This window comes from Cervus elaphus, chromosome 12, assembly GCF_910594005.1.
Source record: "Cervus elaphus chromosome 12, mCerEla1.1, whole genome shotgun sequence".
Taxonomy (NCBI): Eukaryota; Metazoa; Chordata; class Mammalia; order Artiodactyla; family Cervidae; genus Cervus; species Cervus elaphus.
Window position 1 is genome coordinate 78,620,746 of NC_057826.1, and position 27,987 is coordinate 78,648,732.

Consider the following 27,987-nt stretch of genomic DNA (forward strand, 5'->3'; position numbering starts at 1 on the left):
CTCCCCAAATGGTTCTGCAGCAGAACTGCACGCTGTCTGTGCTCTCTCTCTTGCCTCTGGACTTCTGTACTTGTTGTTTTCCCTAGGGTTGGAACACTCTCTCTGCCTCCTCTTCCTTCCTAGTTAACTCCTCCTCCTCTTCCAAGCATCCGTCTAAGCACTTCTCTGAGAAGCCTTTCCAGGCCACCAGAGCAAGTTAGCTGCCCCTGTGGTACACAGCCATGGCGCATACACGCCCCCCTCATCACACTTATCACAGTTCATTTCATTGCCTACTTAAATGCCTGGTTTCCTGACTAGATGATAAAACTTCTGCTCAGCATCTAGCCTGTTCAACAGAGTATCCAGAGCACCTAGCACAGTACCTGACACCTAGTAAGCAGTCAATATGTTATACGACTGACTGAACAAAGAGAAAGCTATGTTTACTTCTCAGTCTATCCAAAAATGCACACATTCTGTGTGTGTGTGTGTATGTTCTGAATTTGTGCTTATGCATACACAAACACACATACACCTTCCTCAAAATACAGTTTGGCTGACAGAACTAAGAGATAACTACCATATAGTTATGGTACTTATGATCGCATATACTGCTAGGTCACATGGTGGGAAAGAAGCTGCTGGTGAGACAGGGGAATTCTTTAAGCCTTAATTTCCTCATGTGTAAGTCAGGAATAATAAATGCTTCCTTATATAATTGAATAAACAATAGCTATTACTTCTAGATCCCAACTCCAAATAGGTGCGGAGCTTGTGCTCTGCTCAGAAGCATCGAGTCCATGACTGAAACTGTCCACCAGGTGGGAGTATTACCCTGGCCCGGTGCTGCGCTGCTTGCACTGCAGAGCCAGACCAGCAATGGGGGAAGTCGAAACTACCACCAGGGCCTCTTCCCCAGAGCTTTGAGTGAAACTAGCAGAAAAAAACAACTCAGAGACCAGGGCACATGTCAAGAAGGCCTGTTTCTTTGACCCATACTCCTCCTTTTCTCATCCTAGGCTCCTCCGAGGCACTGTTTATGCTTAGGTAAATAAGCATTTTCGGGCTTGCCATTCACAGTCGGGGGTGTTTTTTCCCCCATGAAAATAAATCCTTTTATCCCACCAGAGCTGCTAGCTTCCACTTCCAGCGGAAACTGTGTTAAGAGAGGCGGGTTTGCTTCTTCAGACTGTAGAAGGCATCTCGTTATTTTGGGAAGCCCTGTGGCCACCCCTTTCAGGAACATGGGGAGTGGCAGATGCCAGAGTTATTCTTGCTTTTAGATCTCACTCATCCTTTTCCACCTTGATTTCAATGAATGAGTTCAAGTCAGGACAGCAGGTTTTGTGGGCTTGGTCAAAAGATGGGGAGACGGGGCCATTCTCATCACCTCCCTCATCCTCCTCTTCTTGGAAATTAGGATTATAAAGTTCCGGTGGAAGAAGCTGAGCCTCAGCAGAAGGCAAACGGTCTGAGGGAGGCCCATATACACGGTTGGCTTTGGTGCCATGCTTAGAGTTGGCATCCAGGTGGTAGCAGAGCTGCGTGAGGCGCTGGGCCCGGAAACGGGGAGGCCGGGCCACCCAGACACCTGGCTCATTAAGACTGTCCTCTTCATCTGACATCAGCTCCTCTGTCACATCCTTCCATAGACGTTGGTCCTCAGGGCCAAAATGCCTCATGATGCTGGATCGGTTGGCAAAAAGCTAAGGTAGGAGCCCAGGACAGAGATTAGGAAGAGCAACACACCACGCATTAGGTTTGGGGAAAGGGTTTGGGTAGGAGGAAAGCTGTGAAAAATCTGTGCCTGAGAGAACTAAGTTCTCAAGAGAACCCAAATCAGATCTTAGAATTGGCTCCTGTCTTCCTTCTCCTCCACTCAATCCTGTTCTCAGAGGCCACACCCTCCCACTGTGGCTTATTAGGGTTTAGAGTTTAGCATCTTTTCTGAAAGGAAAGCCTAGAAACCTACCCGGTATCTGCGACTTCGAAGTTTCTTCTCCTCTTTCTCCTTCAGGCCTTTAAAGGGGTTTAAGGAGTTGCGATACTCACGCCTCTTAGTAAGGAAGTAGGCTACACAGGCTCCTGGTGGGGAGGGAGAAGGGAGGCAGCAGAAAGCAAGGGTCCTCAGCCCCTTTTATTTTTGCCGTAACACTACCAGATGGAAGAGGGGAGAACCACTTTTACACGATGGGCTTTCTGGGCATACCCATCAGCATCTATTCATTCCTCTCTGGTGTAGCTCTCTCTGCCCCTCTGCATCTCTAAAAAGACAATTCTGATGCTTCTGCAACTCCCCTCCCCCAACCGCAGTCAAACCTACCCCATTCTACCCGGCTGACAGCAGATCACAAGTACTTTTTCAGCAGACACCTTCTTAATGCTACAGACAAATAATAGAAGAGCACAAGAAGTAGGAAACCCAGGATGTGGTATGTAGGGACAAAAGGGGAGGCCTGGATTCTAACCTCCTTTTCATAACACCCGAGACTCGGGCTCTGTATAAGCATCATGCATGATGGTGTTCTAGCCCCTTCCTTCTCCCATTTTCATTTCAGACTGAGTAGGGGAATAAAAAGACAATCCTAGGTGAAAAAATAGCCCAAACCAATTTTTTAAGTCCACTATTTTCAAAGCCACCTAAATCAGAAATCTCCATAGGCCTCTTCTCTGGTCAGGAACAGGGGATGAAGAAAGGCTGGGGTGCAAGTTAACTCGGACTTTCTCACCTTTCAGCTCCTTGTCAGTGTAATTGTGGGGACTTGTTACCAGCTCTTGCTTGAGCTTTTCCAGAAGGAACTTCACTACGGAAATATTCCAAGAGGATTTGATGCTGCCACAAGAGAAGAAAGTAAATAAGACAGTCAGCATTTTAAAAGCTAGACAGAGATTCCTAGCACTAATCAACTTTATGGGAAAGCCCTCCATGGCCTAAGACACGACGCAAAGGGAATGGTGAGGTGGAAGCCCTAGCCTAGCTATTATATTGGAGCAGCCCCCCTCTGCTTCCCTCTCCTTGGCAAAGTTCCTTATGATCTTTTCCCTCAAGAGGATCATACCTTTCAGACCCATTGAATCTCTTGTCATTGGTGATGTGGTTATGCACATTATGGACCAATTTCTAGGGGAAACAAACAAAACATAGAATCAAGCCAGGAACAAATATGAACCCCTTCTCTGGTCCCTATGGGGTTTTCTGCATGAATCTTGCCCATGGCCTAGGTACCATTTTCTGTTGATGCCCTTTTTTAGCCAGAGAGCCTACCTACGTTAGTGTCTCTAATGGACACCCCCCCACACACACTTTTTTTTCCTTTTCACTTAATTTGTGTGGAGCCTTCAGAATTATTCTGGGTCTTGCTCTTGCTCTCAGAGTATGGTCACTAGAATACAGGTTTTCAAACATTTCCACAAACATACTTCTAATAGCAAGGAGAAAGCAAATATACAACAGGGCTACTTCAAGTAGACATTTCTCGAAGCCCCTTTAGTCAGTCAGTAGCTCAGTCACGTCTGATTCTCTGCAACCCCATGGACTGTAGCCTGCCAGACTCCTCTGTCTGTGGGATTCTCCAGGCAAGAATACTGGAGTGGTTTGCCATTTCCTACTCCAGGGGATCTTCCTGATCTAGAGATCAAACCCATGTCTCTTGCATGCATCTCCTGCATTGAAATCCCTTACTCTCATAAATTTAAAAAAATTTTGGTAATGTATGTGTATTTCTCTTAACATAAAAATGTCTTCCAAAATCTTCCAGTAAAACTGGTGACCCAGGAAAATGTCCCAGGTATATGCCTTTGCACATTACCACAAATCCCAGGGGTCCTCATATCATGGTCCAAAAAACACAAACCTGAAATAACAGAAATGTGAAATGAAAGGGAACTTGGAGGCACTGTCACCCAACTATCCGTTTTCATCATTAAACAGGCTATCTTTCAGCTTTGCATATACCTTTAATGAGGGGCTCTCACTAGTTTTTGACTCAGCTACTATGAACATCTCTAATTGTTAAAAAAAAAAAAAAAATTGCCTTAGATACTCCAAAATCAGACCCCAATTTTGCCCTAATAGCACCTGAAGTATGAAGACAGCTTCCATGTTCTCCAGTGGTCTTCTCTTATCTGGTCTAACACCAAGTCCTTCAACCACTCTTCATGACATAGTTGCCAGACAGACTTCTCATGAAACTATGACGCTCTGGTTTGCCAGTGTTCCTCTTACAACATGGCACCTGGAACTGAATCTAACTCACCCGTTGAGGTCTGGCCAAAGGGAGCATTACTTCCCTGAGTAGAACTTTATACTTCTAGGAATGAAACCCAAGATGCTGTTACCTTTCTTAGCAACCCCATCCCTACTCAGTGTCACAGGGTTCATTCATAGTGAGCCTGTAGTCAGCTCAAGTCCATTTTTCACACAGATTACTATTTCCACCCTTTCGCAACTGTTTTGTTTTTTTTTTTTGTACTTTAATGCAGGATTTTACATTTCTCCCTATTAAATTTAGTTTTGCTGTTTCTGATTATATTTTCATCCAAGGTCCTTTAGTCAATGGAAATTACCCAGTCTCAAACTGATGGGATGCTGATCTCAGGATTTCAGCTTCGTACTCAGAAATGCCCAATTTCGCCTCTTACGCCTATGGCTGACTGACTATATCAACTTAGGAAATTACTGTTAACTTTATGACTAGGTTCTCCACTCTATAAAAAAAGAGTTGTACTAGCTTCATATCTGATATAGTTATTTTACCTTTTAGAAGTCCAAACTTGAGAAATCATAAGGGGATGGGTGAATGCTTCAGAAAGAATTTTAAAGAGTTGCAAAAAAAAAAAAAGAGTTGCAAAAAAAGAAAAAAGATGGGGGAGAAATTGCATAGCTTTCCAATTCAATTGACTTGGAAGAGATCAGCTGATAAAAATCAAACCAAGCTTGAAGTGAAAAGGGAAAATACTCTAGCCAATAATAAGTGTTAAGACTAAAGAATGCTGGCTCACTTGCCTCCTGAGCAAGCTAAAAATAAATAATTTCCCCAATGGGTGGCTGGATCTGCAGCAGTCCAAGGAATTAAGGTTCTGATTTGGGCCTTTTGGATCCCTGGCAGAGCAGCAAACTACAGCAGCCTCAACAGATTGGAGAGATGACTCTCGGATTCCTTCCCAGAGCTACAGGTTGGAACAGTGAAGATCTGCAACCATCCCTCTCCCTCTGAACCCACAGACTCACACAAGAGCATTTTATATCTTTCTCTGTGATGGGAAGCAAGACTCCCTGACTGGTCCACTTGCCCATCTTCACATCCTACAACACCGAAGGCTGAGCATGCTTCCCAGAAGGCACCGTGCCAAGCTCTCCAAAGGGCAGGAAGAAGCCTGGCCTCACCACTAGACCTCTCACTGTAGGCAGTAGGCACAAGAGGAATTGAACTGACCAAAAAAAATCCTGATTTTATGCAAACTGTAATTATCACACATATATTCTGATTTAAACACTAAGAATTTGGGGGAATTCTCTTGAAATGTACTTCTAGGTATAAGCCTCCATTTCTGTCACTGGCAACAACACTGTCCTGTTGGACTAGAAATCCATGACAGAAAAACTAAACCTACTCCCCATTCTTGATAAGTGACATGTCATGAACGTAACCAAAATCTGAAATAAAGGTTAGAAATCAGTTGATACTGATTATGAATGGTGTCTTCTGGAAGGGGGAAAAAAAGAATCTATCAATGTAAAAACAAATGAAAGAGAGAGTAAGAGTAGGATCTCTTAGAAAAAAGGAGAAAGAAGTAATATAAATAAAGGAGGCATAAATGGTAGTCAGCCACTTTCAATCTTTACTAAGGCTGTAACAAGGAGAAATGGGTTCTATACTCTGCTGAGATTTCACTGGATGTCAGTGGTGACCACCACCCTTGACCAGAACTCTCAGGTTACCTCATAAGCTATTATCCAGAGACTGGAGACCCATTACAGTCTCCATTAGAAAGATATCTTGGATGACAGAGCTGATCCAAAGGTCTGTGGTCACCCTAAAATAGGGTTTCTCAACCTTGACTCTAATGATGCTGGATAACGGGTGGGGGTGGGGTGGGGGGATCCTGTAGATTGTAGGATGTTTAGGGATGCACTAGGGCTCCAAGCCACCCACTCCAGTGTTCTTGCCTGGAGAATCCCAGGGACGGGGAGCCTGGTGGGCTGCCGTCTATGGGGTCGCACAGAGTCAGACACGACTGAAGCGACTTAGCAGCAGCAGCAGCAGCAGCAGCAGGACTCCAAGCCACTGTAAGGTTTCAGGCAGAACTGATTCAGGCCAGTACCTTCCCTGCCAAGAGCTCTGAGAATCACCAGAACCTTCTAACCGTTATCCCTGAGCTGAGTGTCTAGTGGTCCTCTGCATCTTTGGGGTATGTGACCACTTCAAGACACCTTGGCCTTTCTGCCCAAGGAGCCCCTTGCTGCTTGCCTTGAACACTGGTTATTTGCAGGCAGTTTCTAGTGCTATCCTGCTGCAGTCAATCTGCTGAACCCCATAAAGATCTTCCCATCAGAATTATGAGATCACCAGGAGACATGACATAATACCCTTATCTTTAAATGGAAGATATCAATCTATCCGGAAGAGCCTAAACAAGTTCCACTGATAGCAAGGGGCTGGTCTGTCCCTGGGGCTAGGGAACAGTCTGTCTCCTCCTTGCCCTTCCCATTCCAGCAGGCTTCAGGATACCATTCATTCCACATGGGACAGTTTAAAGTCAACCCACATTTCACTCTTCACTTCTCTCTCCAGACGGAAAAAAAAGGTATAGAAATTGAGCTCACTCACAGAGAGGACCAGATCCCGCTTGCGCCTGGAGTTCTTCTGCCCACTCCCTCTGGTCCTGCATGGGGAAGCAGTGAACCCTAGAGACTGTCTCAGCTCCCCAGTTCCCCCAGGGCCTGACTCTTCCAAAGTCCCTTCCAGGGCGGCAGCAGCACTGAGCATGTCCTCAGGGCGGGATGGCGGTAGCTTGGTTCCATTTTCTGGCGCGGTCTCTGAGGTTGCCCGCTGGATCGCCAGTTGTGTGACTGGTGAAAGCTGCTTGGCATAAGCAGGCACCAGCACCCGCTGCACTGCACCTTCAGAGGCCACATAATCGTCCACCAGCTAAGAACATACAAAAAAAAAAAAACCCTATTAGCCAGCCAGGCTTGTGGGAACCTAGTCAACCATCATTCACTGGTAAGTATGATGAACAGGGAGTGGGGAACAGGGGGGAATCTAACCCAGTCTTCAGTGGCTCATGGCTTGTTTCTCTGGGACTCCGGTGGGAATGTGGGGCAAACATTTCTTGCAGGAACAGGGCCTCTTGGGCTTCCCTGACGGCTCAGACAGTAAAGAATCTCCTGCAATGCAGGAGACCTCAGTTCCATCCTTGGGTTGGGAAGATCCTCTGGAGCAGGCAATGGCTACCCACTCCAGTATTCTTGCCTGGGAAATCCCATGGACAGAGGAGCCTGGCAGGCTAGAATCCATGGGGTCACAAAGAGTCAGACACAACTGAGCAACTTTCACTCAATGGGGCCTCTCATGTTGGGTCATTATCACAGGACTGACTGTAAGGACAAGGCATGTTTCTGATGCTCTATTTGTGAGTAGTCATTTATGCTTTGCACCTGAGTATAGGTAAGGTAGCTAGGTAAGTGTTTTGCTTGAAAGGGATTGAGGGAGAAAGAGATGGTAAGAAAAGAAAACCAAGCAAGAGAAGGAGTGAGAAAATAACAAGAAGAAGGAGAAACAGAAAAATGGGAGCAAAGGAGGGAGATATAACGTCAGAAACCTCTAGAGAGGCTGGCACTGCCTTCCCCCTCCCCATGCCCTGCCCTCTTCCCTTTGCGGGGCCAGAGGGTGCCCTCACCTTGATCCTGCCCTGGCTACATCCGACAGTCGCTGCCCTGACATTGGCTTGCCTGCCTGTGCCCTCACTCAAGGACACACGGGGTAGGAGAAGGAAAGAGGGAGGAAGGGAGAGGAGAAGAAAGGAGGGGGATTTCTGCAGCCAGGAAAACAAAACAGTGAAAGTGGGGGGGGGAAACACAGAAAGAAGCGGGGGAGGAGGCTGAGATTTATAGACCTGTGAGCTGCTTTCTGTGCTGTGAAATCTAATTCCATCCTGTCGGCTTGGAAGCCTTCCCTGCCAGAAAGAACCACAGCTCAGGGCACTGCCAGACCTGGTGCCTCCCTGCCTCCTCCCACCTTCCCAGCAGCTCCTCCGACAGCCCCAAACCAAGGATAGTCCCTGGGGGGCAGACTGGGCCGAGTCTCGGGGCCATCACCCACCCGTGCGGCTAAGCCTTGGTGGAGCAGTGCCCAGCTGCAGTATGACCCTGGAGGTGGCCTTCATTCCTCAGGTCCAGCAGACGGGCTTAGAGTCTCAGGCCCCCCCGTTCTGCTGCTCTGCTCTTGCCTGGGTGTCGGGCCTTGTCGTGGGGGGTGGAGGAAAAGACAGAGGGCAGAGGGAGGACGCGGTGGAGGAGAGGGTGGGTGGGAGCTGACAGACCTCCCACTGTCTCTCAAGTGGCAACACATCTGTTAGCTTCACATCTCTGAGATCTCTAGAGTTGCTCCATCTCCTTTCCAGACTTCCATGTGACATTCTTCAGTTTTTACTCTCCTCAGCCAGGATTTTCCTGCTCATATGGCCCTGAGCAGTAAAGAAGCTGAAATATCAGTGTATTTCTATGTCTTTCCGGCTCACAAAACAGGCCCGTTGGCTTCCCTCTTCCTCCGTACGTGTTATTATCCTCTTAGGGAAACTCTCAACTGCCCATTTTTCCTCATTTTATTTCCTTTCCTCTACTTCCCTCCTGCCTTACCTCATATTCTCTCCCTTGCATCAATTCTTCTTTCACTTAGGTTCATCTTTCTCCTCTGCTTTTTCTCCACTTTTTCTCCTTTCTGAACCCTTCATTTCCAATGGCCTCTTTCCCTTTTTGCACCTGTCAACTACTAGCTTTGCCCTTTCCCTCCCTCATTCCCTGCTCTCCCTCCCCATCTCTGCCTCTCTCCCCTCACATCCCCATCTCTCTCCTAGTCCTGAATTCCTCTTGGCAAGCAGAGGGCCCGTGATCAAATATGAATGAGTCGTCTGTGCATGGCAGGCATCCTCGCCAGGAGAGGCAGAGCCCATGGAGCCGTCAGGCAGCTGTGGAGAAGGTGCCACGCGGCGCGACAGAGCGGGAGGGCAGGGCAGCCCCGATGCCACTCGTGCCAGCAGTGACCTTTCACCAGAAAGGCCACGGGCTCAGAAAAACACAGGAGGGCTGACTCTCCCTGACGACAAAGGAGACTGGGTACCCTGCTGTTGCATCACTGATACCACCAAAAGAAAGGCTGAAGGGTGGAGAGAAGACAGAGAGAGAGAGGAAGGCCAGAAGGGCACAGGGGAGCACCTCGGCTCCTGTCCTGTGCTGTGTACTCACGGGGTTGAGCATCGGGGGCCCCTCGCCCGCAGTCAGGGCGCATCCCGGGAGCCGCACATCTCTCTGAGCTGCCGCGAAGCCCAGGGGTCCGGACCCCCCCGCCGAGGCCGCTCCCAGCTGCCGCAGCTCCTCGATCACCACCTGCACGCCGCTGCCCACACTGTCACACTCCTCCTCTGCAGCCGGCACGGCCCTGCCAGCCTCCCCGGGGCTCTCCTTGAGGGGCCCGGGCTCCTCCAGCGGGGAGCTGTGTGCCCGACTCTCCCTGTCTTCATCCGTGGCGGGTACCTTCCCTTGCCTCAGCTCACCCACTTCCTCCTGGAGTCGTTTTAACAATTCGTTGTTGGCCCTGGCGAGACCCAGTGCCGCCTCGGCCAGACCCACGGCCTTATCCACCCGCTGGTAGATGATATGCAGGAGCTGCTCGGAGCTCTGGACAGCCAGGCCGTGTCCCGTCACCGTGATCGGGGTGCTGGGAGGAGGATTCCCGCCCTGACAGCCTGAGCTGGCCCCACTTGTCTCGTTCTTACACGCACAACAGCAGCATCTGGCCTCGCTGCCACTGGGAGGGGAGAAGAGGATGGTGGCGCTGAAGGACATGGCTGTCGAGGCGGGAAGGGCGGTGCTCACGCTGCTGGGCTGCTCCGCAAGTGTCCCAGCCGACCGGACCGCAGGAAGCGCTGGCCTCTCTCGATTCACTTTCCTTCCTCATGGAGGGTGGTCAGAGGAGCCTGGGCACCCGGGGTTGGGTTCTCTGAAGGAGCAGTGGGCTAGCCGTGCAGGCGCACACAGTCCATGGCTGCCTCTCCTTGTCCTGCAGAGTGGAGAGGGCCTTCTCTGTGCAGATCCTGGGCTGCCCTAGTCCCACACACTGGGGGGGTCACCCTCACCCCGTCCCCATAGGGTGGGCCTACGAAGGCCTTCCCGAGGAACTCGGTTTCAGAGGGTGGAAGGCATGAAACCCCCCACCACTCCAAAACTAAGGAACGGAGAGGGGACTCTACAGGACCCACGGGCATCTGGAAAGATTAGAAGATTAAGGAAGAAAATGTAGATCTGTCTTCTCCGCCTCTCTATCTTGGCTGTAATAACAGTATTGCATTTTATTGCTTTGACATCATTCCTTAAGGAGTTCAGAACACTTCACGTAGGTTAATCTCATTCACACAACAGCTCTAGGAAACACGTATTAACCCAGGGCCAGAGAAGAGACATGCAGAAAACTTATATATCTTTTTCAAGGTCAGGGGAAGACAGCAGAAACCAGTTATTGCTACTTTCAATCTAGTGTGCATGTGATTTTTTTCTTAAACTGATACCACTTTTTGTTGACATAAAGAATCATGATTCTACGATCTCTATAATTTGCATACAGATGCATTCAGAATAACACTCCTAAATAAGGAGGAGGCCAATCAATGCAGCCCCCAAGACGCTGCCAACCTCACACTGTTATATCATTAATGCTTTGGGGATGGGCAGGGAAATGAAAGGAAAACCTGGATAGGAGAATTGAGCTTCCCTAACCAGGGCGGCAGAGACCCCTACTTTCACACTTTGTACACCTGGGCCTCCGGCCTCTGCAACAGAAGCTAACTGTTCTGAATGCTCCAGCTGGAAGCCCAGAAGAATCACCTCCAGGGCCCCTCATCTCCGCTCCTCATGCTGCTTAAGGGAGCGGCAGAGCTGAACGGGAGTTTCTAAGTAGCCCCATGCTACCACTCTGCCCACACAACCAGCCCCCAAAAAGAGAGATCAGAATATCAATGATAAAATAAACTGCCTCTCCTCTGAATCACTGTAGTTAAGCGCCTAAACTACTCCAGGAGAAAAAGAAGAAAAAAAAGTGTGGGAGGGTTTGTACCACTGAGAACACTCCAAGGAACTTCATATTGTCATTTTCTAAATGACACTTGATTATAAAAGAATCTTTCTGCCTGAAGCTCCCTAAGCGACAAAATCTTATGTTTACAATTTCCTCAAGAGATACGTTTCTATCTTACCCTGTAAATTATATCATAACACCACAATTAAAAGGAGAGGAGGAGGTTAGGAGAATTTTCCACATAGAGAAATTTGGGGTTTTATTTTTTTTTTGAATCAGCAATCTCATTTCAGAAACAGGCAATATCAATGCCTCTGAGGTACTAAAATGTAAATCTGACAATGCATTTTAATTACATTTGGTTATTAAAGAATAGTCTTTAATTTGCTCTTTCTACCCTTTATATCGAAGAAATGCTTTTCTGTGCTAGATATTCACTTCTTGAAATAACGTAACTCAAATCCATTTACTGCTTCTCTATCATTAGAGTCACTGGAAAGCAGAGCTAAACCTAAAAATCTAAAGGTTAAAGTCAAATTAAAACTAAAGGTTAAAGGAAAGCACTAAGCAATTCCCAAGTCAATTATGAATGAATCATTAATAAATCCTTTTCCTTCCTAAATAAGGGCCTACACGCTCCTGTGGGGATTTAACTTTTTTAAAACCAACATCATGCAAAGAGTTTAACCTGAAACATGGATGCTGTCAAGAAAAAGAAAGTTATGTAAATGATAATATGCAAATGATCACCCACTTGGGTTTAGGATTTGTACAGTAAGAAATTAAGACCTGCCACTTATGTACTATTTTACATCAACTATAATTCAATTAAAAAAAAATTGGGGGGCAGCACCACTCGGTTTGTGGGATTTTAGTTCCCCAACCAGGCATTGAACCCAGGCCCTGGGCAGAGACAGCACACAGAGTCATAATCACTGGACCACCAGGGAATATACCCCCCAAAAATTGAATAAATCAGTAATATATAAAATAAGCTATAAGGATATGTGTGTATGTGCGTACTCAGTCATGTCCAACTCTTTGAAACTCCATGGACTATGCCAGGCTCCACTGTCCCTGAAATTTTCCAGGCAAAAATACTGGACTGGGCTGCCATTTCCTACTCCAGGGGATCTTCCTGACCCAGGGATCGAATCCGAGTCTCCTACATTGGCAGGCAGATTCTTTACCACTGCAGGACCTGAGACGCCTAAGCTACAAGAATATACTTTACAATACAGGGAACGTAGCTACAACTATAAATGGAGTACAATTTTTAAAAATCGTGTACCACTGTATTATATACTTGTAACCTATAATATTGTACATCAGATAAACCTCAATTTTAAAAAAAATTTTTTAAAAAACTACGGTGCATCACGTTGGGACTAACAGTAGGTATCCTTCCTGGGATCAAACTGACAACTGCTACACTCTTGCCCCAGATGCTCTTTCTTGCAGGAGGCCTTCTCCCCTGCTGGCCTCGTACCTGCCTCAAGCCCTTCTATCCCCTTAAATGGTCTTTCTTAGGTCATCTTCCCAAAACAGCACTGAGATGGGAGTAATAAATAAGTAAATAAAATAAAAAATAGGGTTCTCACCATGCAGCACCACTTAAGGGCTATTTGAACTTGGGCCTCAGTGTTCTCTGGGGCTCTCTACCTCCTCTCTGCCCACTTTGAGTGTTTTTGTGAAGATTATTTATGATATATATATAGGCACCAACAGAGTGCTGGCACATAGTCAGTGCTCCACACATAACAGCTGATTCCTGAAACGTTTTGTGTTCCTATCCTGAATATCCATGCTGATGTCCTCATTTTGGGGGAAAAAAAAAAAAGGCAATGGCTTGAGATAGAATTTGGGGAGCTTCCCCTCTAAATTCAATATCAAAGTTGTAAGAAATGAATTCAAGTCTACAAAGATGCTTTTATCAGTACAAAACCTTTTATGATGCAAATTAGAAAGGTAATTGAAAAAACAGTATTTGTAACTACTTGCTATCACGAACTGGCTTTAGACTAAGGATACTGTTCAACTTTACTCATTTTTAGTTTTGTTTATTTATTTATTTGACTGTGCTACATATAAGATCTTAGTTCCCCAATCACAGATGGAACCTGTACCCCCTGCAGTGGAGGCTCGGAGTCCTAACCACTGGACCACCAGGGAATTCCCAACTCTGCTCTTTTTTAATGCTAAATATATTTTCATATTTGTGTTGACATAAAATATCATACTAACCTGCTCTACAATTCTGTGCCTCAGTTTCTTTCTGCTTTTCAGCTTTGGGTATAACCTAACTTCATCCATTTTAGAATGCCACATTTAGGGCAACAAATACGTGTTTTCTTGAATTAATCTGTCTATTAAACCTGGTACAGTGCAGTGTAGCACTGTGGGCATTCAAATAACTCTTTTGGGGTATCTATGGACATCGTTTCTGATTTAGTTTCCCTGGGTCCTGCTAGAGTCTCTCACATAACGCCTAAGACCCTGAATAAAAAGATAAGGAAACTGGGGTTGGCAGGTATTAAAGGAACATTTCACAATTATATTTACTAACCAGATAACAATTTAAAATGCTAGTATCAATAGCTACACATATCTTCATTAGAGAAGATGAGCAAGTTATATATATTAAAAAAAAAAGTGTTTCTAAAAATTCTGTCTATATAAGGCCATGCTAAAAGATGAGTCACCAAAATGGATTGCCACCTCCAAGTACTCAAGTGAAAGGAAGATAAAGTCCCTATACGCAAGGAGCTTACAGCACATGTAAGAACAAAAGTCTAAAGAACAAAGCAAAATATACACAAGTGGCTAAAAATATAGTACAGAATAGAGATATCTTGAGTTAGTTCAAAATTATAGAAAGATCAACAGAATGAAACCATGTGAGAAAGGAGTCTTATCAAAGAAAAGTCTCCAACTGAGACCTGAGCAGGTATAGGATGAACTGGTACGGTGGTAAGACAAGGTGAGTGAGAGGAAAAAAACAAACATTACAGCCTTTACAGGGTACATGTGAGAGGTCAGAGCAAAAGGGCTTATATACAAAGTACAGAAAGCTGACAGTGGGCTTTGAAAACCAAGTTAAGGAAACAGATCAGGGATCAGCAAACCTTTCTCTGGAAAGGACTAAATAAACTTAAGACTTTGCTGGCCATGTGGTTTTTGATACAACCATTGGACTTTGCCATTGTAGCACAAAGGGGCCATTGATGATACATAAATATAAGAATGGCTGTGTTCCAATAAAACTTTATTAATACAGATATGTCACAGAATATTACACTTTAATATTTATATTAAAAAATATAAAAGCCATTCCTAGCCCATGGGGCCAACAAAAACAGATGTAATGCCAGACTTAGACTACGAGCTATAGTTTACTGACCTCTGTCTTAAGACACTTAAAGTGGAACAGTTAGAGATTACAAGGCTGTTAAATCCTGGAGAGAAGTGATAAGAATGTACATTTGTGGATATGAAGGTTCAACATCTTAGAGAAAGGACTGATCTTATTCCTTAACTTAATAAACATGTGGGATAGAGGGATTGGTTAAGACAACTTCAAGACTGTAAACCTAAGGGTCAGAAGATGGTAACACTGACAGAATGATAGAAATGAGGAAGCTGAGAGGCCCACCAGCATGATTGAAAAGATGTGTATTTATATAACATGTTAAATATCAGACTGATGGCAGCATCTTTAAATGGAATGTTCTGAAAGCAACTGGCTAGGGCTGAAAAACAAACAAGAGGAAGGTCAGAGCTGGAATGCAGACTTGGAAACTTTAGCAGGAGGTTATATTTGAACCTCAGAGAGTGAATGAGCTCTCCAAGGAGTAAGTATAAGGTCCTTGGCAGGGGCCAAGGACAGCACTTGGAGCCAATCCTTGGAAAAGTCTTCATTAAAAAAAGAATGTTCAGTAAGATGGAATAAAAAGTGTTAGGAACACCAAAGTAGAAAGAATAACAAGTGGATCCAATCAACTGTGACAAGTGCAGCAGAATGGTTAAAACAAGATGAAAATTAAGGAAATGCATGTTATTTGTCTGTGATGGTCACTGGTGCTGACTAGTAAGTTTTTTTTTGTTTTTTGGTAGTGGAAGTAATACTATGCATTGGATGAAAGAGAAATTGATGGAGAGAATATGGAAGCAAGACATGAAGTCAAGTTTTCTAGAGTATAGATATGAAAGGAAGGAAGCAGGAAGTCAGAAGGGGCACTACAGCCTCAGTATACTTAAAAAGCAGAAAGAAAAAAGGTCAGTGAAAAAGGAAAGGATGAACATATTAGGAAAGGATTTAGGTTTTCTTCTAGCAAGCATCCTCCCAATGTGAGAAGGCAGGCAGGTGAGCTCTTCTCTGAGTCAGCAGAGAAGAAAAAAATGAATGCAGGGGCAAAGGTTCACTGATGTGGAGCAATGAAGACAAAGATGTACACTACTGAAACATTCTTTTATGGATCTTCCTCAGTATGAACAATTCAAACTGATAAGAGAACTTTATTATAGACAGTGCTGCATTATTTGCTGTTACAACCTATTAAATCCTTCTTTTCTAACATTGCAGACTTAACATAATCATTCTTGCTTTTTCCATAACTAGTTGAAAGTTTCAGAGCCCCTTTAACTCTGCCAACATTATTAACCTACCTAAACTTTATTCTGCTATCTTTATTTTACTTCTCAAAATGTATAACTGTTTAATACAATAACCTGTAAAGCAATCCGTGGAATGTTTGGCAAAGCAATGGTTAATTGGAATAAATTATCCAAGCAGTGTCTATACCATTATTATTAAACATTAATACTGTCAACTCTTGCAATTTCAGATTGCTGATTTATTTTAAAACCAAGTTTGCATTTTTGTTCAAGAAAGAGGAATGAACTAAGACTGACCATCACTGAAGAATATATATGCCTTTTGCAAAACGCTATCAACTTTTAGAATTAGAATGTTAAAATGATCTTCAATCCTATCAAAAACTTGCCAACACAAAATGACAGCAACTGTCAAACTGAAGTGTGCACAAAATCTGTGTTTGGGGCTCATCAGGATCAGTCTAATTTTAATAATGTGAAAGGAGCCTAGAAAATGTGCTTTTCAATAATTTTGATATTTTTTCATAAATATTTAGATAAAGAATGAAAACTCATCTTTGGACAGACAGTTCAGGGTAAGGCTGTCCATAATCTTAACTATCCATTTCCTCCCAAGTCACATGTATTTGTTAGAACTAAATATATCACACTCTTGGCAGCTCCCTTGCTTGCTTCAACCCATTCTGAGTTTGAATTTTCTGCATGACTGAGTTCACCTCCAAACTAGGAAAAATAAAAGTTTCCTCACTACCTAATAGATGTGTAGTCTATGGTATCACTCAGAAGATAAATGTTTTTATAATGGGCCCTTGACTCATTCAGGGTCACGCCAGCAATGGACTTCCTTAAATGCGATTACTGAAAGCACAGCAATTCATACCATAATCTTCATTTTAAGAAATAAAAAGGAAAATGGCCACTTAAACCTCCTGCTGTGCCAGTCAGCCCTGCTCCTCCACCTGAAGGTGCAAAATGTCTCATCTGCTAAAACATGTCTCACTTCTCAAAAAAATCTACTTCTATCAGAGATGAGCTCTTTATCACACAAGAGCAGGTAAGGAAATATCATTAATAGTCTTTTTCTACATTTTGAAACACTGACCCAAATAAAGATCAACAAAGAAAATCTAAGACCATGTTTTTTAGGGGTAAAAAAAAAAAAAAAAAAAAAAAGAGATGTGGACCCAGAGAGTACAGTGAGATCCTAAGAAAAGTATTTCACATAACCCGAAAATTTCAAGTACATTTGTATAGTAGTACCAGTGTTAAACCATCTCTTTTCTTTACATTTGCTAAAATGCAACTTGGTGAGATTATAATGACCGGTGTAAGGTTTTCATACCCATACACCTGACATTATGGCTCTTCCTGCATTTCCGGAGAAACTGAAAAATGAACAACTAGCTCCCAAAGTTGCGTTGTATGCCCAGCGAGCCCTTGGTAAATGTTAGCTGATTAAATATTAGTCAAAGATGACAAGGTGGGCACCAGGGAAAACAGAACCATTTCCGAAGAGAGTGTTTCAACTACAGGTAGGGCGAGCGCAGCAGCGCGAAGAGGGAACAGAGCTGAGCACTTCCCTCGGGGCCGCAGGGGACAGGGCGACCCGTCACTGAGCCCCCGGGCAGACGGTGTGCCCTGGGGGTCTTGAGGAAGGGGTGTTCCTCACAGCGCCGCAGACGGCCGACTAACCCGAGGCGCGGCCGGAGATCTAGCTGGATCACCGTGGGTAACTGCCACGGGGCCAAGAAAGCGCTGAGGATGGCGGGGGAGTTCCCGAGGAGGTCCAGCTTTGGCTGCCCTACTGGTGTCCCACCGCGTGTGCCCCTCGCGCAGCTCCAGCCTACTCGGCTGTGTCGAGTCTCGCGGCTCACTGCCAGGGAAGAAGGCGGTGTCTGCTCGTGTACCCTGCCAGCGCGCGCACGCGGGGAGGCCCCGCCTCACCAGTCTCCGGGCTCCTGGTGATTGGCGGTTGGACGATGGGGCGGAGCAAGGCCGGGGACGTTACTGGCTGCAATCCACAATCACTCAACAAGTCAGGGAGGGGAGGGGCCTTTTTAGGGAGGGACACGACTGCGAGGCTTTTTCAAGGCCGCTAGACGCCATCTTTAGCTTGATTTTTTGTTTGTTTGTTTACTCCCTTTTGTTGCCTGCTGCTCACAGAGCTGCGTGTACACGATTATAGGTACATTGGTTACAGATCGGCCTCATACATTAGGTGGTGGGAGGCTTTTCGTTCCTGCCGGCCTCAGCTACAGATCTTTCCGATAACACTAGCAAGGTAGCAGTTGCCCTTAGTTCAAGTAAGTTTTCATCTCTATGGGCCCCGCAGATTCCAGAGCAAAATCAACCGAGTTTAGCTTTGCTTTGCCTTGGTAGGGGGGCCAAGCCAACGATATATTCGTGGGAGGAATTCTCTTACCAAGAAATTCAAAGCAAGAATACTGGCTAGGAGCCTAAGTTCCTTGTAAAAATCAATCAACCTAGGAAGACAGGGGCTTGGGCTGTGTACCGTTTTAGGAAGAGCTGTCTTGGAGAAGGTAAAAAGTGTACGTGATGACGTACAATTTGGGGGGGGGGGGAGAATAAGAGCAAAATTCTATTAATAATTCCAGCACTACTGCCATCACAAAGGCTACTTTAAGACTCTGACTAGATTTCATATATGCAGGTCTAAACTTGTGGAATGCTCCACATTTGAGACTGAGCTGACTTGTATTGTTAGGGAATAGAAATGCACTCAGTACAGGTAAGAAACCCAGAGAGGTCACACAGGCTGCATTCATTACAGTGAATGTCAAGACTTGTACAAATAGTTTTATCGCCATTGTTAGATGTCCTAAATACAGCTTGAAACTGAGTGGGACGCAAACTGGGGGATGGAACTGTATTACCATCCTACAGTGGTTTTGTTGTTCTGAAATTTGAACTCGACAGTAGATCCTTTTTTTTATCTCGCGATCACTATTTAATTTGTGACATTCTAGTTTCTCCCCATTTATTTCCTATCCTTTCACTCCAATCTGCCAATATAGATTTGAATACGCTTTCCGTATGACTCCTAATAGGAGACAGTGGTTCTATAACAGAATTAAGTGAGAAAATGACTCCTGTAACCGGAGGTACTGCCCTGAGCCTGTTGCCCTCTAATTCAAGCACTTCTGTCCATGACTCTTATCTTAGGGTGAACGTTTTTCATTCCAAAAATGCAACATGGTAACCAAAATGCATTTCTTACCCCTCCTATGTATTATTTGCCTTTGCCTCCTCTTGGCCCCTCCCCCATCACCACCACCAAGAACAGTTTTAGAGAATTGGACTTGACTGGATTATTTTCCTGATATTTTGTCAGCTGTGGAGTTATTCAAACAAATCCCAACCTATAAACGACCATTTTGTCAAAAAGCCAAGAGAGAACTTCCCTTCTGAACACACCAACCAAACCACACATAAAGGCCAAAATATACACAGCTGTACATTTAAGAACGTGAGACAATAAAAAGCAAAACCACTTAGGCAAAACAGTCACTAAAGAAGGCTTTAAACCAGAGTCAATAAATTGCTTACCCTCATTTGCCACGTGGACTGTATATTCCCTAGCAATTATTTAATTATTCAGTAAGTTGATACTTTAGAAGAGCAGAAAAATACAGTAAATGCACATAGAATCAAAGTACCTAAGTAGTTCTATGCATAGGATTGCTTCTAGGCTGTAGTTTGCACATGAAATCCTGTCTGGATCACATTTGGGAACACAACAGGAAAAAAAAATCCACATCCTAGGGGCTGCTTTGCACACATAAAACCGAAGGCAGTCGCTTTTAAAAACAAAATCTGATACGGCACATATACACACACTGTACATATACACAAAGCACAAAACCCCAAGATAAATCTTTACGAACTTATTTGCTTCAAAACACACACACACACACACACACACACACACACAGTCTTCATGAAAAATGTGGGTAAGACACATTGTAAAAAGGGCTTTGACCCCTCCCCCAGGGAAATGAGTGTCACAATTATAAAATACAAATATTTTTAACCTATTGGCCTTGGACAATTGCCACATTCAAGCCACTTGGTTTTGGTTCTGGAAGAGGGTGTGTAAAACGCACGCAAACAGCTCTGTGAGGGAGCCTCAAATCTGTTTCCTTCGACGTTGCCTGTGGCAGAAATTTACATTATCCCTTCGGCCCGCTTCAAAAAGAAAGCTCTACTTCCCAAGAGGCTAAATTTTTAAAAATCCCTCGACTATAAAAATTTACCAGTTCTTAAAATGTGATAGCAAAAAGAAAAAAAAATCTCTATAAATTTGGCTGGAAACAGTTGTACACGGCCATCCTGCTTCTCAACTTCTTGGTATATTTAAAACCTTGACCAGGAAAAAGAAAGAGGAAGAGAGACAGAAAAAGAAATGGGGGAAAGCGCACATTCCCCTTAGCAACAGTTTCCTCACCCCAGCACTGCCACAGATCTCTATTTTTTAAAAAACTTGAATACACACACAAGATTAAGGAGAAAAAAAATGGAAAAAGGATACCCGAAGGTCGTATGGCTCTTTGTATTCGTGTGTGTGCAAAAAGGAGGACTCGCGGAGCCCGAGCCGGCAAGCCCCGCCCCTCCCCGGACGCCAGCCCGGATTGGCCATTGGCGGCCGCGGGGCGCCCCGCCCGCGAGCACACGCGCAGCGCCCGAGGCGCGGGCCCCAGGGGGCCCCTAAGGGCCGCTCGACCCCCGACCCCGGCCACCTTCCGCTCCGACCCGGGCGACCTGGTTGGCACCTTCCGCACTTCTCTCCCCTTCCTTTCACTTTTCAGCCTCCTCTCACCCTTTCCCATGTTTTTTCATCAGTGAACCCTGGCCCTTGTCACCATAACAATCCAGTAAGCGAGCACCTTCTCTGACAGTTTGCTAAATTCGGTTAACTAGTCAGTAAAATTCTAGATTGGGATTAAACATCAGGCAGCCGGTGTGTGGGGCGAGTTCCACCCAGGTGGAACTCTCTGGGTCTTGTCGGTTAATAACCCTTCCACCTTTAAATGAACCTTCACACACGTATGTGGCCTCCTTCAGGTGAAAGGCAAAGTAGCCTTACACTTCTGGTGTGGTTTTGCTCAATCTTCTCCCCCAATTTTTTCTCTATTTGGTTAACACTGCATTCTCAAGAACCTAAATGGTCCCCCTTTACCTCCTGCATGAAGACCTGGTTGCTTATAACTGCATTATAAACCACTCATAATCTGCAGGTCCTAAGCCCCTGTTTGTACTTATTTCCCACTGTTCTTACTTCTTCACTCCTGTAATATTCCTTTGCTCACGTGGTCTCATCTGCCTGGAGTAATGCCTGTCTCTTCTTCTCAGACTGTAACCCAGTCCAAGCTCTGCTCGCGGCAGGATAGGCCAATGAATCTGAGAGAGGAGGTGCTGAGGCAAGGAAGATACTTTAATTGGGGAACCAGCAGACCAAGAAGATGGCATGCTCAGTGTCCGACTCTTTGCGACCCCATGGAATGCAGCACACCAGGCTTCCCTGTCCATCACCAACTCCCAGAGCTTACTCAAACTCATGTCCATTGAGTCGGTGATGCCGTCCAATCATCTCATCCTCTGTCATCCCCTTCTCCTCCTGCCTTCAGTCTTTCCCAGGGTCAGCGTTTTTTCCAGTGAGTCAGTTCTTTGCATCAGGTGGCCAAAGTACTGGAGCTTCAGCTTCATCATCAGTCTTTCCAATGAATATTCAGAACTGATGGTAGGCTAGCGCCTCAAAATAACCATCTTATTGGGGGCTGGATGCCAGGTTGTTTTATAGATCAGAGAGAAGCAATGAGGAAAGTCAAAAGGCAGAATAGAAAGGGAGATGCAGTGGGGAAGTTAAGGGAAAGGGTCTTCAGTCTTGCAAAACATCTCCAAGGGAATGTCCAGCCTTCAGAAGGGGTGAGTTAATCTCTTCTATTCAAAGGTGGGCAGGGACAAGCTATCTCTCCCTGAGGTGAACAAAGGCACTTTAGTTTACAGTCAAGCAGAGGGGCAGGATCCTCCAGACAAACCATTGAGTAGTATTGTAATAGTAAAAGCAAGTCAAAGAAATAGTTTCCAACATGGAGTCAGAATTTGCTTCCCCCCTGCAACAAAACTAGTCAGTTTTTATCCATTCTTCAGCTGTTTGAGTCAACATAGACCACTTCCTTCTCTCTTCTATCAGCATGATCTTCATGTTTACTTAGGTTAGCAGCGCTTAACCCCACCTTGTTTGTTTCCCATATTTTAGTAATTTCACACTAGGAAACTGAGGATCATCTCTTAAACTTTTTTCCATTCAGGAGATTAAAAAAAATTTTTTTTTAAACTGCAGCAGCTGGTATAATTATAGACATTTAGTAAGCACCGAAAAAAAAAATCATTTATAATTGAGTGAATTTTTTTCCTAGCTAAACAAAGATCTTGAAACTCAGATCCCACAACAAAAATTTGCCTTCTTTAGGAACAGTTCAATGAGCACTTACTGTGCAGGGATTGTTATGAACACTTTACATGTGTTTACTTATTTAATCTCCACAGTTATGGGGAGGTACTCATTATCCTCATTTTATATCAGTGGATGAGACTAAGACACCACGAGGTATAATAATTTGACTAAGGCTATATAGCTAGTAAGAGATAGACCTGGAACATGAATTCAGAAAATCTAGCTCCATAGACCAAGTTCTTAACCGTTATGCCTCACTGGCTCAACAGTACAGGTTTAAAAATTATTGTTATCTGATTTCATCCTCACAACATTCCACAAGACAAATGGCCTGAACGCTTCTAAAATATCAATGTAATGAAGTCACACACAAAGGTGAAGGGATTGTTCTAAATTAAAGGACAATAAAGAGACATATCCAGAAGATAGCAAAGGACAGGGAAGCCTGCCTGGTGTGCTGCAGTCCATGGGGTTGCAAAGAGTCACACAGACTTAGTGACTGAACAACAAAATGCAAAATGTGATCCTTGAATCTGGGTCAGGAAAAAAAACTATAATGGACACTATTGGGATAATGGGGGAAAACTGAATATGGGAGATGAAATATATGAAATTAGATAACATGATTGTATCAGCAGTGAACAGGCAGGTTATTGGCATCCCCATGTTATAGGAAACAGAGGATCAGAGAGAGGTTACTCAGGTCTCATAGCTTAATAGATGACTGACCTGGACCCCGAGACATCTGTCTCGTTCAGCCTCCCAGTGCTGAAATGCTTCCTCCATTCACTGTTGGTTCTCAAAGTCCAGGATGTTCTTGATACAATTTGCTTCCCAGCAGAAAGGCCTATTACCTCCAAGCGTTTTTTTTCACCCTAGCAGCACTCTGGCTTATACAACAACCCAGGCAACAACTGTGCCTATTATATGAAAATAAGGTTGCATTTGCTTATATTCTTAAGGGTTATAGACTTTCTCTGTTTCCTTTCCCATGTTTTCCATTAATTATTTCCTGCCAGCCAGGAAATCACTGGGAATACATTTGATAGGAATATACTAGAACATCTCATATCCTCAAGTTGTACAGGTGATCATTTTCAAAAATGTTAGGATAAAGGGAAAACAGAATTGTTTACAACAATTATTATAGCCAACATTGAGGGTTTATTTAGGTGCTAGTCACTCTACTTCACTTAATCCAGTCTATGAGATAAGTACTAATATACTGCCTCTTTTACTAATAAGAAAACTAAGACTTAGAGAGGGAAGGTGTTATATATCTCAGGGTTACTGAGCTCATTAAACAGTGGAGTCAGAACTTGATTCCAGGTCTTCTGACTCCAGGGCCTGTGTTCTTGGTCATTCATTAGTCTCTGACTAAATTGCAATCCACTCTGCCTTGCTATGTTATCCTCTTTTGCTTTCATTCTCAGTCCACGAAAGAGAAATCTGTCTTCCCTCTGATTATCAATAGAATGTTAATAACCCCCATACAACATCCCTTGGGATATATCTTTAATTATGAGTGTATTTATACAAAGATCAGAGTTAAGATGGAAAAACCATTTTCTCTTTTTTGCCCACGCCATACAGCATGTGGTATCTTCGTTCCCTGACCAGGGATTGAACCTTGCCTCCTGTAGTGGAAGCAGAGTCTTAACCACTGGACCGCCAAGGAAGTCCAGTCATTTCTTTTTAAGTTTCTTTTTTTTGCCCCTATGGTCACAGGGGAATCTTTGGTAGAAAGTTCAAGTAAACCATTTTTGTGCTCTTAGGTAATAAGAATAGGGAGAAAATGCACCGTTTTCATCTAATTACAATTTAAAATTCTAAAGCACTTGAGATTTCAAATGTTAAACTTCACAGATGACTTGTCGATTGAGGAAAAGCTACTTATTTAGCTTTGAATCAAGCAGATCTCTTTAGTATTTTAAGCTGTTTCTGTTTAGTGAGATCCCAAAGGGGCCCCTCCATACAGTGAAATCTAGCTTCTCCTGGCACGAGGCCGGGAAGCTGATTCTAACAGTCATTCATCAGCACACGGAGAGCATTTTAGAACAGCAGTAGAAGGAAATCCAGAGTCGGCTGGGGCTGTGTCCTCAGAGACACTGGAGAGGGAAGAGTCTCAGAGTGTTGAGATTTGGAGAAATGGCAGGTTACGGAAAGGTGGAAGATAATGCAAAGGAAAAGAGAAGGAAGACAGGCAGAAGGACACAGCACTCAAGGAAGAGTGAAGAAAGGAGTTATGTTGTAGCAGGAGTGAGAGTCAATTAGGTTTTCAAAGAAAAAAGTTATGGATTTGATGAATTGTTAAATGCAAAATAAACAGTATAAACAGCTGGGATTGTCTTCCTTTCAGTCAGTTCAGCCACTTAGTCGTGTCCTACTCTTTGCGACCCCATGGACTGCAGCATGCCAGGCTTTCCTGTCCTTCACCATCTCCCAGAGCTTGCTCAGACTTGCATGTCCATTAAGTTGGTGATGCTATCCAACCATCTTATCCCTGTTGTCCCCTTTCCCTGCCTTCAATCTTTCCCAGCATCAGGGTCTTTTCTAATGAGTTAGTTCTTCACATAGAATATGTAAAAACAAAAAAAGAAAAAATACAAAAAAATTAAAATTTAATAATGTAACAAATTAAAGATTGATAAATGCAAAGTAAAAGGAGGAAGAGGAAACGAAAGATCAATGTCAGCTAATATAGATAGAAGAAAGGACAGAATGTGAAAAACCAACATTTGCAACCACCAATGCAAAAAGTGATTCAGTGGATCATCAGTGGATGCTAAAACCAGTGGGTTCAAGACTGTGGGAGAATAGGATATTCCCATGATTTCAAATAATCATTCTACTTACTATTAATTTACTGACAGTTAATTACAAAGGGCAAATGTACCTTTATAAAGGAGAATAAAGTGAAGTTGCTCAGTCGTATCTGACTCTTCGTGAGCTCATGGACTGTGGCCTACCAGGCTCCTCTGTCCATGGGATTTTCCAGGCAAGAATACTGGAGTGGGTTGCCATTTCCTTCTCCAGGAAATTACAAAGGGCAAATGTACCTTTATAAAGGAGAAACCTAACAGGCACACTTTAGCATCATCAGTAATGTAACAAACTGACATCATGTCCCTTCAGCAGCATTGTAGTGGGAAGTATACAATATAACCTAGGCAATATTCTTGCTAAAAATGTTTAACCTGAATCTAATCATCAGGAAAGAATCAGACAAATCCAGATAGCGCAAGACATATGATGGTCTGTGCTCTTCAAAGTATAAATGTCATAAGAGACACACAAATATGATGACCTATTCTAAATTAAAGGCAACTGAAAAGACATGACAATTAAATGTGATGTGTGAGCCTTGATTAAATTCTGGATCAGGAAAAAAAAAGGTATAATGGACATTACTGGGACAGTTGGTGAATTGGAATATAGACAGGATATTAGATAATATGATCATTTAAATTTCTTGGTGTGATAACAGTATTGTAGTTTTGTAAGGGAATATTTTAGCTCTTAGGAGACATATTTAGGGGTAAAATATGATCTCTGTAACATGATCTCTGTACTTTCAAATGATTCAGTAAATAAGTAAATGGAAAAAAATAAGTAAATGGATGTATATATATAAAGCAAATATGGCAGAATAACATTAGTGAACGTATGTGAAGGATAAGTGAGTATTCATTGTACTATTCTTTCAACTTTTCTGAAGTTTTCAAGCATTTCAAAATTTTTAAAAAATAATTGTGTTTTTTTTTTTGCTTTAGCAAGGAGATCAAACCAGTCAATCTTAAAGGAAATCAATCAACTCTGAATATTCATTGGAAGGACTGATGCTGAAGCTGAAGCTCCAATACTTTGGACACCTAATGCGAAAAGCTGACTCACTGGAAAAGACCCTGATGCTGGGAAAGATTGGGGGCATAAGGAGAAGGGGATGACAGAGGATGAGACGGTTGGATGACATCACCGACTCAAAGGACATGAGTTTAAGCAAGCTCCGGGAGTTGGTGATGGACAGGGAAGCCTGGTGTGCTGCAGTCCATGGGGTCACAAAGAGCTTGACACGACTTAGTGACTGAACAACAACATGTAGATTCAACCCTTTCTCAAAACAAGGTTATAGTCTCAAGGACTCTGGGATTCTATGATTTATTTTAGGACTCCATTATAACGCTGCAGAAGATTCCAAAGCACAAGTTAATGAACACCACCTAGGATGTCAAAGCATTCTGTTTAAGCAGTGGAAGAAAAACAAGTGGCACAATGCTAGATTTTGAAGGAAACCAAAACCCAAAGAAAGGTGACTTGTCTCCATTTTTGGGCATAGGGCTTGGTGATACAACTTCCTCTCTTTCACCAGGAGTCTTTTCCTTATAAAGAGCAAGTCACTCAGGTGCCTGACACCCAGGAACCAGGCTTGGGTATTGGCTAAGCCTCTGTCCATGGATTGAAGGGAAAAACAGAATAAAACAAAGTACACTAAGGGAGATAATGTACAGAGCTATACCCGCAGCTCAGTTCTTCAGGGGCTGATCGTATTCTGTCTGCAACTAATCCTGCAGTTTGAAGACAAAGATAGCAGGACTGCAGGAGCCAGGCAAGGTGGGGATGGGCCGGTATGCTTCTTAAAACTGCTTTCTGTGGTATCCAAGAGATGTTGGATGGTGTCACTGACCCAATGGACATGAGTTTGGGCAAGCTCCAGGAGATGGTGAAGGACAGGGAAGCCTGGCATGGTGCAGTCCATGGGGTCGCAAAGAGTCGGACACAACTGAGCAACTGAACTGAACTGATGGCACCAGTTGTGATCATTTATAAGCAGGGGGTGGCATAACATCTTTTAAAGATTCATAAAGCAGGTAATTTTAAGTTGTCTTCATTTAAAAATTAGTAACATTTCATAGTATGTTTCAGAGGAGCAATAATAATATAGGGAGTCATAGTGCTGAGAAGGGGTAAGAATCACTGACATTAAGATACCATAATGAAATCCTTCATTTATGCATTTATTCATTAAAAATACATTATATTATCTCTACTAAGTAGCCTGCACCACGCCAGCCATAGGGGAATAAACAAAATGTATAGTAGAGTAAATGCTTAACTGAGAAGGAAGACAGATACCATAAAACAATATGAGACCTTACATAGCTGCTCTTGGATGTGACCAAGGTAGTTGAGGATCACAGTTGGGTTCTACTGACTCAAGGCTGATCCACCTTTCTGTGCCTTTTCCCTCTTTGGGAGGTACTACTTAGAGACGTGGGACTGTGTTTAACCTGTTGTTCTGGTTTAAAATGCACCACTGCTTTCCTTTCTGAAGATGAAGCTGGGAGGGCAGCCTCAAGACTCAAGGGAAACAAGGTGATTATGAGCTCTTCCACAGAACCCTGGTGCTCAGTGGATGCCCTCTATTCAGACAACACCACACATCACCACTCCAGAAGAGCTGCGATGAATAAAGGGTCAGTGTGTTCTGTCAAACTCTATGCAGGGGAAGGCTAAGCATGTCTGATGTCCCTGGGAGAGCGGTGGCTGAGGCTAGGCTGGGAAAACAACTGCAGTAGGTATAAAAATATCCCTTTGATTTTGGTCCCTTGTGGGCTACACAAATTC

At 43.9% G+C, this 27,987-nt stretch overlaps 1 protein-coding gene across 4 annotated transcripts; it reads right to left on the bottom strand.

The window, feature by feature from the left end:
• Positions 1 to 946: 946 nt before the first annotated feature.
• On the bottom strand, positions 947 to 20,507 carry C12H14orf93 (chromosome 12 C14orf93 homolog). Of its 4 annotated transcripts, none has more exons than XM_043920720.1 (7): positions 20,437 to 20,507; positions 9,449 to 10,467; positions 6,813 to 7,133; positions 3,042 to 3,103; positions 2,712 to 2,815; positions 1,955 to 2,067; positions 947 to 1,688 (listed from the first exon to the last, which is right to left on the bottom strand). In XM_043920720.1, the coding sequence occupies exons 2-7, from the start codon at positions 10,046 to 10,048 to the stop codon at positions 1,269 to 1,271; spliced, it is 1,620 nt and encodes a 539-aa protein (XP_043776655.1). In that variant the 5' UTR covers positions 10,049 to 10,467; positions 20,437 to 20,507; the 3' UTR covers positions 947 to 1,268. The 4 variants fall into 4 exon arrangements, with proteins under 4 accessions (XP_043776655.1, XP_043776657.1, XP_043776658.1 ...); XM_043920722.1 differs by having other exon boundaries at positions 9,449 to 10,262; positions 20,437 to 20,480; XM_043920723.1 differs by having other exon boundaries at positions 9,449 to 10,262; positions 20,353 to 20,453.
• Positions 20,508 to 27,987: the final 7,480 nt, after the last annotated feature.

What these genes read in the sequence shown, in the direction of transcription:
- C12H14orf93 (XM_043920720.1), bottom strand. Translation starts at nt 10,048, where the DNA reads ATGTCCTTCAGCGCCACCATCCTCTTCTCCCCTCCCAGTGGCAGCGAG. An exon ending in GGCCCCCGATGCTCAACCCC is followed by an intron (nt 7,134 to 9,448) that starts GTGAGTACACAG and finishes GTATGTTCTTAG; the next exon opens with CTGGTGGACGATTATGTGGC. An exon ending in AGCGGGATCTGGTCCTCTCT is followed by an intron (nt 3,104 to 6,812) that starts GTGAGTGAGCTC and finishes TGTTTCCCCTAG; the next exon opens with AAATTGGTCCATAATGTGCA.